Here is a 17,862-nt window from a genome sequence, read left to right as displayed (position 1 = left end):
TTTGCTTACTGTAGGCAAACATGCTGTGGATGGACGTTGACATCGCACTGTGATGTACAAAGACAAGTGCATCTCTTAACGTTCAGTGTTCCTTACCATAGTAAGATCCCTGCTTTACTCTCTGTGCTAAAAAGCGATGCAAGCCACAGATTTCTCTCAGCTCCAAAGTAAAGTGTTGAAAGGCTGAAATGGGTGTGTCAGTTTGTACAAAAGTAGGTACAATGATGTGGTGAGACTTGTCGTTTGCCATTGACAACCTTTACAGATGAAAAATTGAGCAAGACGGTGGTTTTAGAACTCACAGGAACATGGTTGTGGAAGGCCAGGTCAAAGCATTTGGCAAGCTGCAGTTGGCAGGTGCCTGCTCTGATTTGCAGGTTGTGAATTTGCACTGTCTAATTTCTTGAGGAAGAAGAGAAGAATTAGAAATGGGACATAAAGAAGGAGAGTTAGAGCTTTAATGTGGTGCAAATTCATAGAAATAAAGTGGTCTCTGCTCAATAATGAGATTCTGAAGTCATGAGACAGAGATTGTAACGATTGTCTCAATGTGAGACTCTGAAATTTTCATTCCTGCCATATTTTCCCACCTTTCTCACCTTTACTCACACTGCAGTAGGATGAAAACTCTCCGCCTTCCATCTGGCAATCACAAATGCAGATCATTTTTAAAAGGAGTAAATCTGATGAAGTAAGAATCAATTCAGTTAAATCAACTAGGGAAGGTGTTTTATTACACTTCTGTAGAAGTTGGGTTAATTATCTTTGAAGATGCAATGGAGAGCATTAATTAATAAGTGAAAAGTGAGATAAACCAAGAAGATGGGCTGTATAAATCCTGAAGGGTGGAAGGGCTCATTGGAATGAAATATGCTAACTGAGAGATCAGAATGACAACAAGAAACCCAGAGAAAGATGTGGCAGCTAAAATTCAAGCATAACAGTAGAAAACAATACTGCATCTAGAGGGCAGTTAAAGAGGTAGAAAGTATAAAATGAGACCAGCAGACTTGAAATTGAGGAAAACTGTATGTATTCAAAATGACCACTTCCTCAAAGTATTCACAAGCGGAGACATCTAGAACATGCCCTCTTTAGACAAAGAATTCCAGACTGCAAATAAGATCTGTATATTTGTATTCAAGTACATGGTTCTGAGTTATAAAGAAAGCTTTTCAACCAACACCCAAAGTTTTGGAGTTTTCATTCCAAAAAATGAAACCTGATGAATGCAACACACCCCGCTTCTACAGATTACCTAAGGTACACAAACCAGGAATCCCCCTGAGACCCATAGTCTCACTCCCTTGCACACCAACATACAGACTAGCAAAGGAACTCCACCGAAAACTGAAATATCTAGTAGAAGATTCATGCCACTCCACCCAAGAATTCCTGAACATCATCAAAGACACCAAGAAAAAAGAGGACGAAATAATGGTCTCCTTTGACATAACAGCCTTATTCACATCAATTAATGTCAACCTCACCAAAGAAACACTAGACAAACACCAACAGAACCAACTTCATCAGCAAGGACAACATCGTCAAGCTAGTAGATCTGTGCCTCATGAACCACTTCACCTTCAATGACAAGATCTACAAACAAATCAATGGTACACCCATGAGATCACCATGATGCAGACTTGAACGAACTGCCCTCCCCTCGAACCAACACAAATTTTCGGTCCGCTATGTGGGTGACACCTTTGTCATCACGAAAGGGAACAAATTAAAGGAAACCTACAACATCATCAACAACATCCTTACTGGCATAAATTTCACAAAAGAGGAGGAGAACAACAACAGACTCCCCTTCCTCGATGTCACAGTGAAACGAATGGAGAACTGCAGACTAGAATCTCCAGGAAAGCAACACACACAGACCAGTTACTTAACTATAGAAGCAATCATCCCAACACCCACAAATGAAGCTGCATCAGGACATTATTTAAACAAGCCACAACACACTGCAGGAACTACGAGCAGCAGAAGAAAAATACCTATACAGCGTATTCAAGAAAAACGGGTAGCCAAAAAACACAGCCCGCTGATTCTTAAAAAACAAACCCAAACAACTTGACACAATACGCCCAGAAACTCTAGCCACACTACCATACATCAAAGACATCTCAGAGTTGACTACCAGACAACTCCAACTCCTTGGCATCATGGTAGCCCACAAACCTATCAACACACTGAAACAGTTATTGATGAACCTAAAGGACCCTATACCAACAACCAGTAAAACGGATGTCATGCAAGGACTGTAACAAACACTACATCGGACAGACAGGCAGAAAACTAGCCACCAAGATACACGAACACCAACTAGCCATCGAAAGGCATGACCCACTATCACTAGTAATCTTACATACAGACAAAGAAGGACACCACTTCGGCTGGGACAACACATCCATCCTCGGACAGGCTAAACAGAGACACGCATGGGAATTCCTAGAGGCCTGGCATTCAACTGGAACTTCACCAATAAACACATCAATCTGGACCCCAATTACCAACCTCTGAGAAAAAGAACCGGAAATTATATCATCCACCTTAAGAGACCAAGACACATAAATAGAAAGCAGGACTGAACACCAGCGCTTCACGGTTGGCTCACTGATGATGTTACCTAGCACGGTTACAAAATGTTTGAAAACAAACCTGACAGTTCAGTGAGAAAACTTAAAACCTGAATCTCAACCTGAGCTACAAATCTTCTCAAAAGAGACTGCTTATTACAAGGGTTGGGAAATTAGGATTTCTGATGTAACAGATCATGTGGCTACTTTCACCATTTTTTTGTGATTAGTGTTAAAAAGATCACTAAAGGCTTTGTGAACAAATTAGGAATTTATGACTTTGCTTAAAATCAAAATTTACTTGTTCATTTGTATAAGAGTGAATTTATTTATTATTGAGAAATTCTCTCTCTAAAGATGCCAAAATCTTATTGTTTAAGAAATAGCAAATCTAAAATATGGAAAGGAGGACAAAATGGAGAATATTCAAAATCCTGAAGTCATGATGATAACATTGAGCCTATCCTCCTGTGATCTGCATTCAGTTACAAAAGGGGAGAAAGTGAGGACTGCAGATGCTGGAGATCAGAGCTGAAAATGTGTTGCTGGAAAAGCGCAGCAGGTCAGGCAGCATCCAAGGAGCAGGAGAATCGACGTTTCGGGCATAAGCCCTTCTTCAGACCATTCCTGAAGAAGGGCTCATGCCCGAAACGTCGATTCTCCTGCTCCTTGGATGCTGCCTGACCTGCTGCGCTTTTCCAGCAACACATTTTCAATTCAGTTACAAAACCAAGGATAGTGCAAAAGTATTCCCTACTTAGGATTTGAAGAATTAATGGTTACTGAGACTTTGCTGAAACGTTTTGAGTCTTAATTTCTTGTGTACTACATTATTAACAAATTAACTATTCAATTATTCTTGGGGTTGCTTACACGTGAGTTGGTGTCAGTTCCAATCTAGAGGAATTTATTTTATTACAAGAATGAAAGGTTACCAGGACTTTGCTGAAACCTTTTGAGTCTTTTTTTTTTGTGTACTACATAATTAAATAATAAACTGTTCAATTTTTGTTGAGGTTGCTTGCACTTATGTCAGATCAAATCCTTATTTTATTATGGTATTTATATTTTTACAGTATGCTGAAAGGGGAAAATTGGCTATGGTGCATTGGGAAACTATGTTAAAGGGTATGACAGGAGCCAACCAATGGCTAACATTTAAAGAACTAATACTTAGTATGTAACAAAAGTACAATTCATTTAATTCAAAGAAAATTCAGCAAGAAAAGTGTTCCAATTGTGGCTAACAAAAGAAATCAAGGATTGTATCAGATCAATGGAAAAGTTTAAATAAAGTTGCTCAAAAAAGTAAGATTAGATTACATTACAGTGTGGAAACAGGCCCTTCGGCCCAACAAGACCACACCGACCCGCCGAAGCGCAATCCACCCATACCTCTACATTTACCCCTTACCTAACATTACGGGCAATTTAGCTTGGCCAATTCACCTTACCTGCACATCTTTGGACTGTGGGAGGAAACCAGAGCACCCGGAGGAAACCCATGCAGACACGGGGAGAACGTGCAAACTCCACACAGTTAGTCGCCTGAGGCGGGAATTGAACCCGGGTCTCTGGCGCTGTGAGGCAGCAGTGCTAACCACTGTGCCACCATGCCGCCCACAGTCAGGATGTTTTTAGAATTCTGAAAAGAAAGACCAAATTAAAACTATCAAAAGGAAGAGAGAATAAGAGTAAACCAGCTAGAAATATAAAAACGATGTATATAAGTTTCTATAGTTATGATGAAAAGGTACAGATTAGCAAAACAAACATGGATCAGGAGACCTTATAATAGGGAATAAAGAAACAGCAGCTAATACTTTGTGTTAGTTCTTATACAGGAAGATATGATTTTAAAAACTCCTAGAAATAATGTAGAATTTAGAGATTGAGTGGAAATGAGGACTTGTTAGATATTAATATTGGTAGACAGGTGGTACTAGAGAAATTATTGAGACGTAAAGTGGATAAATCGCCTGGACCCGATGGTTTTCTTTTTTATTCATTCAAGGACGTGCTTGTTGCTGGCAAGGCCAGCATTTATTGCCCATTCTAAGTGTCCTTGAGAAAGTGCTGATGAATCACTCCTGGGATAGCCTCAGTTCATTTGGTATAGGTATAGCCTTAGTGTTATCAAGGCAGGAGTTCAAGGAACAGTGAAATTGTTCTAAGTCACATTGGTGTATGGCTTGGAGGAAACTTGGAGGTGGTGATTTTCCCATATATTTGCTGCCCTTGTCCTTCTCGGTGGTAGAGATTAGAGGTTTTGAAGGTGCTTTCTATGGATCCTTGATGAATTGTTGCAGTGCATCCTGGAGATACTGTTTTCTCTGAACAGTGGTGCAAGGAGTATTCCATTACACTCCTAACTTATATCTTGTAGAATCTGAACAAATTTTGAAGAAATAGAAAGTGAATTATTCACCACTGAATTCCTAGTGTCTATCTAGTCTTTGTAACAATAAGAGCTATATTGCTGGTCTAGTTCAGTTTCTGGTCAATGGTAAGGATATTAATAGTGGAGGATTCGTATCTTTGTATAATTCAGAGATGGCAATTGATTGAATGTCAAGGGCCAATGGTTGGATTCTCCATTTTTGGAGATGATCATTGTTTGATATTTGTGTGGCCTGAAAAGCTGCTTATCACTCCAAATCTAAATATTATCCAGCTTTTGTTAAATCTGGACAGGGACTGCTTCAGTATCTGAGGAGTTGTGAATTGTGATGAACATTGTGCAATTATTAGAGAAGTTCCCCACTTCTGACATTATGATAAAGGGAAGATCATTAACGAAGCAGCTGAAGATGGTTGGGCCTAGGGAACTATTCTGAGGAAATCATGTAGTGATGTCCTGTGCCTGAGATGACTGGCCTCCAACAATCAGAATCATCTTCCTCTGTGCTAGGCATGACTCCATCCAGTGGAGCGCTTTCCTCTGATTCCAAGTAATTCCAGTTTTGCTTCAGCTCCTTGATGCCATACTTGGTTAAATGCTACCTGATGCCCTAATTTCCCTTTCTCCATTCAGCATTTTTGTCCTTATTTGGACTGAGGCAATAGTGAGGTCAGGATCTGCATGGCCATGGGTGCCCCTAAATGAGTGTCAGTTAGCAGATTATTGCTAAGCAAGTGCTGGATAGCATTGTTAACCAACTCTTCCATCATTTCACTGATGATCGAGAATGGGGCAAGAATTGGTTGGGTTAGATTCGTTCTGCTTTTTGTGGACAGGTCATACCTTTTGAAATTTTCTGCATGAGGAGATGTCAGTGTTGTAACTGTACTGGTACAGCTTGGCTGGGATGCACTTATTTTGGAGTATAAACCTTCAATTTTATTGTTAGGACCCATTGCCTTTACAGTATCCAGTGCCTTCAGCCCTTTCTTGATGTCATGCAGAGTGAATTGATTTGGCTACAGACTGGCATTTTGAATGGCATCATGATTGCAGCTACCTTCTTTCAATATTGAGATCAAGTGAGTCCATGTAATTTTCCAAAAATTACTTATAGCATTGAAAGAAATCACTTGGCCCAACTGGGCTACTTATGCACTACATGAGTGTCCTTTTTATTTCACCCTTTCATTATTCATTATAGGTAGAGACATGGTAATGTAAATTTTACATGCATTCTTTTAAGTAACTTAAAAAGAAACTTACTCAGCAGGAAATTGAGATATAATTAGAATACACTAGTGAGAAAGACATAGTACCTGTCAGAGTTGATTACCATTTGATAATCAAGTCTACCTTTCAAGCTGCATAACCTCTGCAAATCCTATTGCATACCAGCCATTTTATTAGATTGTAATTTGTGTAGGCAATGAAAAACGTAGAGACCTTAACATTTCAACAACCATATGAATGTTTTGTAATATACACCACTTGTTTTTCAGTCTTATTGTGGAGAGAATTAATTTTATTATAGGGTAAGGCAATCCCTGATCTTAGCTGTAGCACCAGTGCCATCCAGTGAAAAAATAAAGAATCTGCTCCCTACTACTCTAATTCCTACAGCATTGTAACCAAGTTCTAAAATAAAACAAAGAACTGTGGATGCTGGAAGTCCAAAACAAAAACAAAAATTGCTGGAGAAAGTCAGCAGGTCTGGCAGTGTCTGTGGAGAAAAAACAATTAACATTTCAGGTCTGGTGACCCTTCTTGAGAACTGATAGTAGCTGGTAAACTTTAGAACTGATAGGAAAAGCTGGTATAGACCCCAGAGGGACAGAAAAAAAAATCAGGCAGACAAAGGGATTAATAATAGTAAGCCAGAGAGAAAGAAGAAATGTTAATGGGGACCATAAGTACGTGAAAAACGGGTTGGCTGTGGTGAAAGCAGCCCATATGATGAGGGCATAGGGTATGGTGTTGTGTGAAAGCTTTCATGTCCTAACATAATTGAACTTTATTATTAAGTTTTGAAGGCCACATGATTCCCAAGCAGAAAATGAGATGCTGTTCATCCAACTTACACCAGGGCAGGCCAAAGACAGAAATGTTGGTGAGGGAACACAATGTTGTGTTGAAGTAGGAGATTGGAAATGCGGGGTCATTTTTGCAGACAGATGTAAGGGTTCGGCAAAGTGGATGCCCAGTCTGGGTTTCATCTCCCCAATGTGAAGGATACCACATAAGTTCTATCCTGTTCTTGTTCAACATTTATACACGTTTGTTACCAATAATCAATTAGATGTGGGTAGCAATTAGATGAGGAATCTATTGTCAATATGTCACTCTCTAATCAAAGGGGCTAATTGTTGCTTTCAAACTGGTTATGATGTGGACATGTTAGGAGTAAACTTTGCATCTTTCTGGGCTTCATATCTATCATTTTCTTTACTGGATGATCCATCATGGAAGCCACTTTTTTCTTGACTGGCTTCTACGGAAAGTAAAGGACATGAAAGCATGGGAAGGGTTAAAGCATGAAGATCACTGGCAATCTGTGGTCTGTGGAAAGCGGGACGGGATAAGAATAGTGGAATGCTCTTACACCAATGAGCAAAGTATGGTTAAGGCTGAAAGGTTGCTATGGCGAGATGAGATAACACAAGTAATAAAGCAAGTTTCTCTGTTAAGTGTTATTATGACAGGACTGGGACAATAAATATTTGGTACATGACATTAAAATATCTCATTAATAGTAAGTAGAGTCAGCTTGAGACAGGAGACTATTGTAATAGATGGAATAGCTAAATATCTATCATGACAGGTTAGTCTGGAATGGAGGATCACTGTAGCAGAGTTAGCAATACATATCTAACCGTGATATTAGAATAACATTAAGTAGAATGTACAACTAAAGAGATAATGGGAACTAACATCACAGGTTTATTGTGTAGCTAGAGTGAGGTACTTTGATTAATATAATTGGACATGCTATTAAGCTAACAGAAACATGATAAAAAAAATACAAAAATCCACGGACCCTGAGGTTCGTGGGCATTCGAGAATCTGCTTTCGCAGTGTCACGATTTTTGTTTGCAAATAAAAGACCTACTTCTTGAGGAACTCTCTGCATCTCCTGGTGATTCTCTATATTTTCTCCACAACACTTCACTTCTTTAAACTTCCATTTATTTCAATAAAACCCATATCAAGAAATTCAATCATCTACTCGTGTGTCTCACTGCTGTTCTCGACTCTTGCTCCGTGAAAATTGGCTCTAGCACTGTTTTACATTGCAACAGTGGCTATAATTCAAAAGTACATTTTTGGCTGAAAAAATATTGGGGTGTCTTGAAAAGCATTATATAAATGCAAATGCTTTCCTTTACTTTATTGTTAAATACCTATCAGATGTTCTTACATTTTAGAGCAGCAGTGATTCTATTTCCTGTTGCATGAAACTGAAAAATAGTGACTCTTTCTGTGCAGCAGGCAAATTCAAATCTGTTTTTCACAGAGTTCTATTTGTTGGTGAAATAGTAAATAATCTAGGCCAAAATGTATTCAGTGGATGAAGTACTTAGTCATTAGCGACGAGATGATTTAGCCAGGGATAAAGACTTAGCCAGGGCTAAGTCAAAAGCAAAGTATAACAAATATTGAAGCACTTTGTGATATCTTCCACAAAATAGTCATTATTATAAAATGCAAACAAATTAAACTAAAAAATCAATTACAGAATAATAATTCCATTTTTTGTTAAACAAAATAAATGATGAGGAACAGTGATATGTCTCACTTTTACCCACACATACAAAGTTTTATCATTGTTAACAGTAAATTATGGATTAAACAGGATAGTGTGCCTTTCTATGTTTAAATTCTCCATAATCCATTAGCGTTGAATCGCTCTATTAAGAATTACATCTTTTCCAAGAGTATACATGCACAGGCTAAAAACTTTGAAGCTGTATTGTTTGTACATTGGTATTCCTTGGTACATTTCAATTAATCAGAGCTGATATTCCAAACAAAACATAAAATGCTGGAAATATTCAGTAGGTCAGGCAGCATATGTGGAGACAAAGAGCAGAACATTGTGGCCATACGTAAGAAATTTGTAAAATTGTGTGCGACCAGCAGGAAGGAGAGTCCTGATGTCGAGGTCAAATTGTCCGATATTCCAAGCAACTGTGGAACTGAGTAGTGAAAGGCCAATTTGCATGTCTTAGCATGCATTCAGATCCTTTTATTAGTTTGTCTTGCCTCACTTATATGCAGTTTTCTATTCTTCAACTCAATGGATAGAAATTAGATTTGCACAACTCCGAACATGAAATGGCATTGTGCATACATTAGCCTCATCACACCTTTATGACAGATCTCCAATCCAAGTACAATGTTTCTGCATTTTAATGTTGCACAAAGGAGTGCACTGGTGCCTTTCGTTATAATGCTGCTTTCAGAACACTTCGCATGCAGGGCCCAACACAACATGGTGTATAGGTAATGATGCGAGCTTGGGAAGATAAAATGAAAATCTCATTAGGCTCCCTCATCAAAATTTGCACTTGGCCAATTTCTGGAAAAGTTTAGGTCAGAATAAATGCTTCAGATTATATAGAAGGAAAATTACCTCTGTTTCTCTCACAAATTGTAAGCTCTTGAGGAGTATTGCTGAACAAAGAGACCTTAGAGTGCAGGTTCATTGTTCCTTGAAAGTAGAGTCACAGGTAGATAGGATAGTGAAGTAGGTGTTTGGTATGCTTTCCTTTACTGGTCAGACCATTGAGTATAGGAGTTGGGAGGTCATGGTTGCGGCTGTACAGGACATTGGTTAAGTCACTTTTGGAATATTGTGTGCAATTCTGGTCTTCTTCCTATCAGAAGGATGTTGTGAAACTTGAAAGGTTTCAGAAAAGATTTACAAGAATGTTGCCAGATTTGGAGGATTTGAGCTATATGGAGAAGTTGAATAGGTTGGGGCTATTTTCCCTGGAGTTTTGGAGGCTGAGGGGTGACCTTATAGAGATTTATAAAATCATGAGGGGCAAGGATGGGATAAATAGACAAGGTCTTTTCCCTAGGGTGAGGAAGTCCAGAACTCGAGGGCATAGATTTAGGGTGAGAGCGGAAAAATTTATAAAGGACATAAGGGCCAACTTTTTCACGCAGAAGTTGGTGTGTGTATGGAATAAGCTGCCAGAGGAAGTGGTAGAAACTGGGACAATTACAACATTTAAAAGGCATCTGGATGGGTACATGAATAGGAGGGGTTTGGAGGGATATGGGCCAAGTGCTGGCAAAGGGGACTAGATTAGGTTAGGATATCTGGTTGGCATGGATGAGTTGGACCAAAGGGTCTGTTTCCGTGCAGTACATCTCTATGGCTCTTTGACTCTAAATGCCACCTGACTGGTAGAGTATTTCTAGCATCTTCTGTTTCTATTTCAGATATCCAGCATCGACAGTATTTTGCTTTGTACTTACTTATACACTTTTTTTTTACTTTGCTATCAGCTTCGTGACACTTCAGATCCTTACCTTTATTAGAAGAGGATTGGTGAGCATAGAATCCCTGATCTCCCCAACACGATCATTCTCTGACCACAGTGGAGCAAGTTGCATTCTCTATTTCTACCTGATTAATCAGTAATGATGATGAATTTTAGATTCAAATGCTTCTGAAGGCTAGCTGATGACTGTTGAATGACTGCAGAGATTAACTTTGCTGTTTGACAAAAATTAGACAAGTTCACTGTGGGGAGAAAAAAAGATTTATGAACAATTGAAACGATGTTATATAATACACTAACATTCTAACTGAAATTAAATAGGTTACTTTAAGCAGATTTAGTGAACTTGACAAGTTTCTGAAGCTTGTTTCACTGTTGTTAGCAGAAACCACCCAATTTGAACACTATCCTTTTTTCTTTATTCTTTCATCGGCAGCAGAATTTGTTATTCATCTTCTAAATCATCCTTGAAGTGAGTGGCTTGCTAGGTCATTTCAGAAGGCAATTAAGAATCATCCACATTACTGTGTGCCTGGAGTCTCATGCAAGCCAGTCCGGGTAGGTAGATTCATGACTTAGACGGGGTTTTTTTGAGAATTGATAGCATCTTCACAGTCACCATTACTGATATCATTGGTTTCGAGATCAGTTTTCAATTCCAGATTTACTTCAATTTAAATTTCACCAATTATCGGGGTGGGATGAACCCATGTCCCCAGAACCACAAGTAACCACAACAAAATACTTCAAATTTTAAATCCCTGTTTCCTTGGGTTGATTTCTCGCATAAAAACTGAAAAGTCCATGAGCTCTTACATGTCTATTTTTCCTTAACTATTTACCTTAATTTAGCAGGAAAGGCAGGCATTTACACATATCGCACTATGTGAGATACAGAAGCTCCGTTCAGCAGATGGTTCCTGCTGTTAGGAACCTGTTGTCGTGGTGACGGTATCCAACGTCCATGCCGTTGCTAAGGCTCGATGACCTCTAACCTTAGAGACATTTCCGCTTCCGGCAAGAAACGTGGGTAAGTCTTGACAAAGGGACTAGTCGTTGTTTAAAATCCTGAATGGTCCCAGATTTTCCTTGATAAAGGTGTTTGTCAGTGTTTAATAATTACAAGAGGGTGGTTAAATGCTTCATGGCAAATTGTCGGAGTTTAAAATTTTCGTTGGCCTGCAAGTTGAATGCAGGCGCCAATATCCGGTTGAACATGCTGCACCTTCAGCATCAAGCTTTCTTTTTATCAAAAAAACCCTAATTTTATGTTTTTAAGGAGAGTGATCAATTGACTCACATGCTTTTTAGTTGTTCAAGCAGCAGCAGAAAATCCTGGACGCATCAGTAAGTATCATGGAGGAATAAAAAATATATTGTACGAGTTTTAATCTTTCTTCATGGATGAGGGCGAGTGAGCAAAAAATGTTTTTTAAAAACTACCATCGATTGCTGCAAATATTCAGTAGGTCAGGCAGCATTTGTGGAGTGAGAAACAGAGTGAATCTTTTAGGTTGGATACTTTCGGGTAGACGGTAGCATAATGTTTATGTTTCCTAACGGTTAGTCCACAGGCCCGAATGCTGTGGAGACATAGATTATGAAAATCTAGAATGTAAGGCTAGTCTCATCGATGGTAATCATATAGTCATCATCAATTGCTATTTACACTATTAGTTTCATTAATACCCATTCGGAAAAAAATCTGCTACTCTTATCTGATCTCACTTGCATTGGATTTCATTTCCTTAGCAATGCAAGGAAAGAGGGTGGTGCTGAGTGACTGGGATAAGGAGGTGGGAGGGGAAATGAAGAAACTGGTGAAATCCACGTTGATCCCGTATGGTTGCAGGGTCCCAAGGCAGAAGATGAGGCATTCTTCCTCCAGGCATTGGGTGGTTAGTGTTTGGCAATGGAGGAGGCCCAGGACCTGTATGTCCTTGGTGGAGTGGGAGGGGGAGATAAAGTGTTCAGTCACTGAGCGGTGGGGTTAGTTGGTGCGGGTGTCCCTGTGGTGTTCTCTGAAACAGTCAGCAAGTTGGCATCCTGATTACCTGATGTAGAGGAGACCACAAGGGGTGCAATGGATACAGTAGATGACATTTGTGGAGGTACAGGTAAATTTCTGTCTGATGTGGAAAGATCCTTTGGGGCCTTGGATGGAACTGAGGGGGAGGTGTGAGCGCAGGTTTTGCACTTCCTGCGGTGGCAGGGGAAGGTGCTGGGAGCGGGGGTGAGGGCTGGTCGGGAGCATGGATCTGACGAGGGATTTGCAAATGGAATGATCTCTCCGGAACACTGATAGGGGTGGGGAGAGAAATATATCCCCAATGGTGGGGTCTGTTTGTAGGTTGCGGAAGTGGCGGAGGATGATGTGATGTGTATGGAAGGGGTGGAAGATGAGGATAGGAGGGTTCTGTTCTTGTTGCATTTGGAGGGATGGGGTTCAAGGATGGGGATGCGCGCAGTGGGGAAGATGCGCTGGAAGACATTGTCAACCACGTGGGAGGGGAAATTGCGGTCTTTGAAAAAGGAGGTCGTCTGGGATTTTCTATGATGGAATTGGTCATTCTGGGAACAGTAGCAGCAGAGGCTACTGTTGGGAATAAGGGATTGGCATTTTTACAGGAGGCAGGGTGGTAGGAGGTGTAATCCAGGTAGCTGTGAGAGTCGGTGGGCTTTTAGTAGATCTGTGGTTAGTCGGTCACTGTGATGGAGATGCAGAAGTGCAGGAACAGGAGGGGAGGTGTCAGAGTTGGTCCAAGTGAATTTGAGGTCGGGGTGAAAGGTATTAGTGAAGTTGATGAACTGTTCAACCTCCTTGTGGGAGCACGAGGGAGCGTCGAAACAGTCATCAACATAGCGGAGGAAAAGGTGGGGGATAGTGCCGGTGAAGCTGCGGAAGATGGACTGTTCCATGTACCTGACAAAGAGACAGGCATAGCTGGGACCATCCGGATGCCCATGGCACCCCTTTAGTTTGGAGGAAGTGGGAGGATTGGAAGGAGAAATTGTTAAGGGTTAGGACCAGTTCAGCCAGGCAGATGAGTGTCAGTGGAAGGGTACTGGTTGGGGGTAGGAATAAGACCAGAATTGCATAAAATATTCCAAAAGTGGCCTAACCAATTTTCTGTACAGATGCAACATGACCTCCCAACTCATGTACTCAATGTTCTGACCAATAAAGGAAAGCATACTAAATGCCTTCCTCACGAGCTTACCTACCTGAGACTCCACTTTCAAGGAGCTATGAACCTACACTCCAAGGTCTATTTGTCAGCAACACTCCCCAGGACGTTACCATTAAGTGCATAAGTTCTGTCATGATTTGCCTTTGCAAAATGCAGTACCTCATATTTATCTAAATTAAACACCATCTCCACTCCTGACCCATTGGCCCATCCGGTCAAGATGGCGTTGTACTCTGAGGTAACCTTCACTTTTCACTACATCTCCAATTTTAGTGTCATCTGAAAACGTACTAATTATACTTCCTATGTTCACATCCAAATCAGTTATATAAATGACGAAAAGCAGTGGACCCAGCACTGATCGCTGTGGCACACCACTGGTCACAGACCTCCAGTCTGAGAAACAACCCTCAACCATCACTGTCTGTTTTCTACCTTCATGCCAGTTCTGTATACAAATGGCTAGTTCTCCCTGTATTCCATGTGATCTAAACTTACTTTCCAGACTACCATGGGAACATTATCAAATGCTTTACTGAAGTCCATATAGATCGCATCCACCTCTCTGCCTTCATCAATCATTTTCATTACTACTTCAAAACAACTCAAATCAGGTTAGTGCGACATGATTTCCTATGATGTCTATTCCAAATCGGTCCTTGTCTATCCAAATGCGTGTAAATCCTGTCCCTCAGAATTCCCTCCAACAACTACCCACCAGCAATGTCAGGCTCACCGGTCTATGGTTCCCTGGGCTTTTCTTTACAATCTTTCTTAAATAGTGGCAACACGCTAGCCAACCTCCAGTCTTCCGGCATCTCACCTGTCACTATCGATGATACATATATCTCAGCAAGGGGCCCAGCAATCATTTCCCTGGCTTTCCACAGAGTCCTAGGGTACACCTGATCAGATCCTGGGGATTTATCCACCCTTATGTGTTTCAAGACCATAATTCTATTAGTTTTAAAATAGTGATGGAAAAAGATAGACCAGATTTAAAAATTGAATTTCTAAATTGTAGAAAGGCCAATTTTGACCTTATATTAGGCAAGATCTTTCAAAAGCTGACTGGGGACAGATGTTCGCAGGTAAAGGGATGGCTGAAAAATGGGAAGCCTTCAGAAATTAGACAACAAGAGTCTAGAGACAGTATATTTCTGTTAGGGTGAAAGGAAAAGCTGGTAGGTAGATAGGATAATGAAGAAGGCATTTGGTATGCTTTCCTTTATTGGTCACTGTATTGAGTACAGGAGTTGGGAGGTCATGTGGTGGCTGTACTGGATATTGGTTAGGGCACTATTTGAATATTGCGTGCATTTCTGGTCTCCTACCTATTGGAAAGATGTTGTGAACCTGAAAGGGTTCAGAAAGGATTTGCAAGGATGTTGCCAGGGTTGGAGGATTTGAGCTACTGGGCGAGGTTGAATAGGCTGGCGCTGTTTTCTGTGGAGCGTCAGAGGCTGAGGGGTGACCTTATAGAGGTTTATAAAATCAACAGGGACATGGATAGATAAATAGACAAAGTCTTTTCCCTGAGGTGGGGACTCCAGAACTAGAGGGCATAGGTTTAGGGCGAGAGGAGAAAGATATAAAAGAGATCTACGGGGCAACTTTTTCACGCAGGGGGTGGTATGTGTATGGAATGAGCTGCCAGAGGAAGTGGTGGAGGTTAGTACAATAGCAACATTTAAAAGGCATCTGGATGGGTATATGAATAGGAAGTGTTTGGAGGAATATGGGCCAGGTGCTGATAGGTGGGTCAAGATTGGGTTGGGATATCTGGTCAGCATGGACGAGTTGGACTGAAGGGTCTGTTTCCGTGTTGTACATCTCTATGACTTAAGACATCCACCTCCTCAGTAATATGGACATTTTTCAAGATGTCACCATCTATTTCCCCACATTTTGTATCTTCCAAGTCCTTCTCCACAGTAAATACTGATGCAAAATACTCATATTTCCCCCATCTTGTGGGGTTCCGTGCATACATAGACTGCCTTGCTGATCTTTGATGGGCCGTATTCTTTCCCTAGTTATCTTGATGTTCTTACTGTATTTATGAAATCCCTTTGGATTCTCCTTAACCCTATTTGCCAAAACTATCTCATCACCCTTTTTGCCAGCCTAATTTCCCTATGTTATCTAGCATTCCCTACACCTACCAGCCCTGCCTTTCACTCTAATAGGAACATATTGTTTGTGGACTCTCATCTCATTTTTGAAGGGACGGCTGGAAATGGGAATCCTTTACCTGCGAACATCTGCACCCAATCACCTTTTGAAAGTTTTTGTCTATTACTATCAAAATTGGCCTTCCCCCAATTTAGAACTTCAACTTTTAAATCTGGTCTATCCTCTTCCCTCACTATTTTAAATCTAATAGAATTATGGTCACCAGCCCCAGAGTGTTCCCCCACTGACACCTCAGTCATTTGGTAAAAACAATGACTGCAGATGCTGGAAACCAGATTCTGGTCCAATGGTGCTGGAAGAGCACAGCAGTTCAGACAGCATCGAGGAGCTTCAGCAAAATCGACATTTCGGGCAACCCGCACCAATCAACCAAACCGCCCCGTGACCCAACATTTCAACTCCCCCTCCCACTCTGCCGAGGACATGTAGGTCCTGGGCCTCCTTCACCGCCGCTCCCTCACCACCAGACGCCTGGAGGAAGAACGCCTCATCTTCCGCCTCGGAACACTTCAACCCCAGGGCATCAATGTGGACTTCAACAGCTTCCTCATTTCCCCTTCCCCCACCTCATCCTAGTTTCAAACTTCCAGTCCCCTTGACTTGTCCGACCTGCCTAGCTCCTTTTCCACCTATCCACTCCACCCTCTCCTCTCTGACCTATCACCTTCATCTCCTCCCCCACTCACCCATTGTACTCTATGCTACTCTCTCCCCACCCCCACCCTCCCCTAGCTTATCTCTCCACACTTCAGGCTCTCTGCCTTTATTCCTGATGAAGGGCTTTTGCCCGAAACGTCGATTTTGCTGAAGGTCCTCGATGCTGCCTGAATTGCTGTGCTCTTCCAGCACCATTGATCCAGAACCTCAGTCATTTGCCCTGCCTTATTTCCCAAGAGTAGGTCAAGTTTTGCACCTTCTCTTGTAGGTACGTCCATATACTGAATCAGAAAATTTTCTTTACACACTTAGCAAATTCCTCTCCATCTAAACCCTTCTCACTATGACAGTCCCAGTCTATGTTTGGAACGTTAAAATCCCTTACCATAACACCCTTTTTTCCTTACAGATAACTGAGATCTCCTTACAACTTTATTTCTCAATTTCCTGCTGACTATTGGGGTGGGTCTATAGTACAATCCCAATAAGGTGATCATCCCTTTCTTATTTCTCACTTCAACCCAAATAACTTACCTGGATGTATTCCTGAGAATATCCTCTCTAAGTGCAGCCATAATGTTATCCCTTATCAAAAATGCCACTCCCTCTCCTCTCTCTACCCGTTTCTATCTGACTTACAGCATTTGTATCCTGGAACATCAAACTGCCAGTCCTGTCCATCCCTGAGCCACATTTCTGTAAATATTATGATATCCCAGTCCCATGTTCCTAACCATGCCCTGAGTTAATCTGCATTCCCTATTAGGCCTCTTGCATTGAAATAAATGCAGTTTAATTTACCTTGTCTCTGCTTTGTTCCTGCCTTCCTTGACTGTTTGACTTGCTCCCTTTCCCAACTGTACCAGTTTCAGACTGATCTCTTTCTTCACTATCTCTCTGGGTCCCACCCCCCACCTTACTCGTTTAACTTATCCCAAACAGCTCTAGTAAATCTTCCTGCCAGTATATTAATCCTCTTCCAATTCAGGTGCAATCTGTCCTCCTTACACCGGTCTAGAAGGATATGCACCTGCAGTTTCCTGTCCAAGCCAGATTCCTCACTTGGAACCGCATTTCCATTTAAAACTTGGTTAAAAGTCTGGAACTCTCTTCATACGATCACTGCGCATCTGTACCACATAGACTGCTATGATTCAGGGAGGCAGTTTACCATCTTCTTGAGCAGTTAAGAATGAGCAATGAATGTCAGTGATATTGATATACCAGGAATTAACCACAAAGTTATCAGGAAAGTTTAAAAATAGGCAATGATAGCAGCGAAGCTCCAGAGAAGATGAAAGATGAATCCTGAAGATTGG

The 17,862-nt window shown here is 41.1% G+C and overlaps 2 protein-coding genes across 2 annotated transcripts in view; one reads left to right on the top strand and one right to left on the bottom strand.

Moving 5' to 3' along the window:
* Positions 1 to 11,482, bottom strand: part of cfap77 (cilia and flagella associated protein 77) — a 190,035-nt gene extending 178,553 nt beyond the window's left edge. Inside the window, exons 1-2 of the mRNA XM_043720336.2 lie at positions 11,342 to 11,482; positions 10,528 to 10,741 (exon numbers count right to left, since the gene is read on the bottom strand). Of these exons, the coding sequence (XP_043576271.1) occupies positions 10,528 to 10,611 (84 nt within the window). The 5' untranslated portion in view covers positions 10,612 to 10,741; positions 11,342 to 11,482. The remainder of the gene's footprint in view (positions 1 to 10,527; positions 10,742 to 11,341) is intronic.
* Positions 11,483 to 11,566: 84 nt separating this feature from the next.
* Positions 11,567 to 17,862, top strand: part of LOC122564900 (uncharacterized) — a 36,346-nt gene continuing 30,050 nt past the window's right edge. Inside the window, exon 1 of the mRNA XM_043720333.2 lies at positions 11,567 to 11,846. The gene's annotated coding sequence lies outside the window, so the exon portion shown is untranslated. The remainder of the gene's footprint in view (positions 11,847 to 17,862) is intronic.

The sequence above is a fragment of the Chiloscyllium plagiosum genome, unplaced genomic scaffold (assembly GCF_037043375.1).
Source record: "Chiloscyllium plagiosum isolate Xiang-an unplaced genomic scaffold, Cpla_swu_hap1 HiC_scaffold_21, whole genome shotgun sequence".
Classification (NCBI taxonomy): Eukaryota; Metazoa; Chordata; class Chondrichthyes; order Orectolobiformes; family Hemiscylliidae; genus Chiloscyllium; species Chiloscyllium plagiosum.
The sequence above is the reverse complement of the archived record's forward strand: the minus strand, read 5'-3'. Positions and strand labels throughout refer to the sequence as shown.